This window comes from Penaeus japonicus, unplaced genomic scaffold (genome assembly GCF_977035675.1).
Source record: "Penaeus japonicus unplaced genomic scaffold, GWHDUDI00000001_assembly GWHDUDI00000022, whole genome shotgun sequence".
Lineage (NCBI taxonomy): Eukaryota > Metazoa > Arthropoda > Malacostraca > Decapoda > Penaeidae > Penaeus > Penaeus japonicus.
The window spans coordinates 13,797,391-13,799,804 of record NW_028234424.1 but is presented as its reverse complement, the minus strand read 5'-3'; the positions used below and the strand labels follow the sequence as shown (position 1 = coordinate 13,799,804).

The 2,414-nt window shown below is 36.2% G+C and overlaps 1 protein-coding gene across 1 annotated transcript in view; it reads right to left on the bottom strand.

The window, feature by feature from the left end:
- Positions 1-675: 675 nt before the first annotated feature.
- Positions 676-2,414, bottom strand: part of RanBPM (Ran-binding protein M) — a 46,400-nt gene continuing 44,661 nt past the window's right edge. The window contains exon 11 of the mRNA XM_086549498.1: positions 676-2,414. This exon is cut by the window's right edge and continues 80 nt beyond it. Coding sequence (XP_086405624.1) covers positions 2,355-2,414 — 60 coding nt within the window. The 3' untranslated portion in view covers positions 676-2,354.

Genomic DNA, 2,414 nt, shown 5'->3' with positions numbered 1-2,414 from the left:
CAGGTTCTATTCCCCCAATAAAACCTGTTTCAGTACTCCTCCAGTGTTTTTAATCAAGGAGAGAATACCACAAACTTACCACACACACACACACACACACACACACACACACACACACACACACACACACACACACACACACACACACACACACACACACACACACACACACACACACACACACACACACACACACACACACACACACACACACACACACACACACACACACACACACACACACACACACACACACACACACACACACACACACACACACACACACACATATTCATTCACTCTCTCTTTCTCTGTCTACATTTTTCTTTCTCCCTCTTGTTTCTTTTCCCTTCCCTTCCCCTTTCCCCATCTCTATCTCCTTTTCTCTCTCCCTCTCCCTTCCTCTCCAGAAAATTCCAAATCAACCCTATTAAATTGGAAGAGGAGAGGTCTGAGTGTGTTGACCAGGAAGTTATTGTACAGTATTAGCTGAATATTTTGTTCAATATGTCAATTTCAAATGATATCCAAGACATACAATGATGGATTATAACATAATCCATATCACTGAACCATTACAAGAAGCACATAATATTCAGCAAATCTATAAAAGGACTGAAGAGTTTTTGTTGCAAAATACACCTTTTAAGGAAATGGAGCTTCAATTCAAAATACTTATCTTCTGTTAAACATTTTTAATTCAAATGGTCCACACAAGAATGTAAACAAGATGATGAGAAAAGTTTTCCTTTGAATGTTAGGCACCAATAAGGAAATCACCAAAAATCAAAATTTACTACTTGAGTTTGTTTTTTGTTTTTACATTTTTTCTGTGTCTTATAACAGAAACAGTTTTGGGATATTTCCCCTCAAGAAGCTATTTTGATTTAAGGAGCATTACAGTTATTCCAGTCCCTCACTTCCTACTCATCCTAGTTGTTCTTTCATGTGTGACAGCAATTCTTACACAGCAATGTCATAAATGGTATTGACCAACAGTGTGACCATACTTACAGAATTGAGGGACTGAGTGCACCAAATGTCATTTCCCAGTTCACTCAATAACTAATCTATTACATCCATTACCTCAAGTTGGGTAACCAAACTGAAAATGGACCCAAAACTCCAGCTTAATGCATTACATTCTTAGCCTTTACCTAGCAAAGTATAAGAATATAAAAACATCAATTCAAGTTATATCTGCCCTCCAAATACAGCCTTTTAGTTAAATCAAAGTATGTTCCACTGAAACAGAATTTATGTATATGAATATGCATGCAATCATTGACTGACAGTAATGTTAAAAGCCAAACTTGCATTTCAAGTATTGCACAGCAGGCAAAATAATTTCTCAGGTATGCTAATTTCATGAAATTTACTTCAAAAATGTATATGTAGAAAAAAATCAACTTCATACTAAATGCTACTCTCCCTCTTTTCCCAAACATTATCTGGACAACTTTCCAAGAGATGACATACTATAACATGTGTATGTTACTTCTCTACAAGCATTCCACAGACTATCTGTGTTTAATAATGTGAAAGTGACCTCAGCTTGCCTTTCTTACCACTAGTTCATAAAGTACCATTTGGTGCATAACATATCTGAACTTAATACAGCTCAAAATATCCATAGTTGCCTTTCTGATAAAATGTAAATTCAGTGAAAAAGGAAATGTAATAAATATGAGAACTTCACAAGGAGAACTAGGAAGGCTGCACTTCTTTCATTCATTTGCTCATCAAGATAACCATACAATATCCAATACTATGTCACACAATGGCATAACATCTGTGTGGAATATAAGTATATTCACAAAGTAAAAATAAAAATTTCACTTTCAAAGTAAGAGATCTTTAAGCTATTGCCTCGTTCATCAAGTCCAGTAGTTTCTAGGTCAATGATCAACAGTAGTTCACCCTCTATATTCCAACATAAATTATCACACCTAGTAATGAGAAATAATAAACCACTTTAAATATCTTTGTTCATACAGGTATATCTCATCACACTGAGAGAGCTTCATGATAGACTATTGTCAAACTGAACAACTCAAATTATGTACAATAATAATGAACCTTTATTACTTTCATAGTCATTTGTAAGTGAACCATTTCCCTGACACCAGCGCAATATACATTGTCCCAAATTCCAAGATATCACGAGCTCATCATCAGGAAAAATCCACTTGAGCTATATTTCTTAATAATTTAATGGGGTTTGCCCCTCAAAAACATCACTGACTGCTTGTGACTTCAAATCATCCAAGCACATTTTAAACAAACTTCAAGAATGCAGTCCAAAGTGGATTGGAGGCCCCTGAGAAGGAAGTGGAGGGCCCATAGAGGGAGTGTCACTGTTGGCTGCCTAAGATAGATTCTACGCTGGCAAAGGCACACGACCCAAGTCCTGA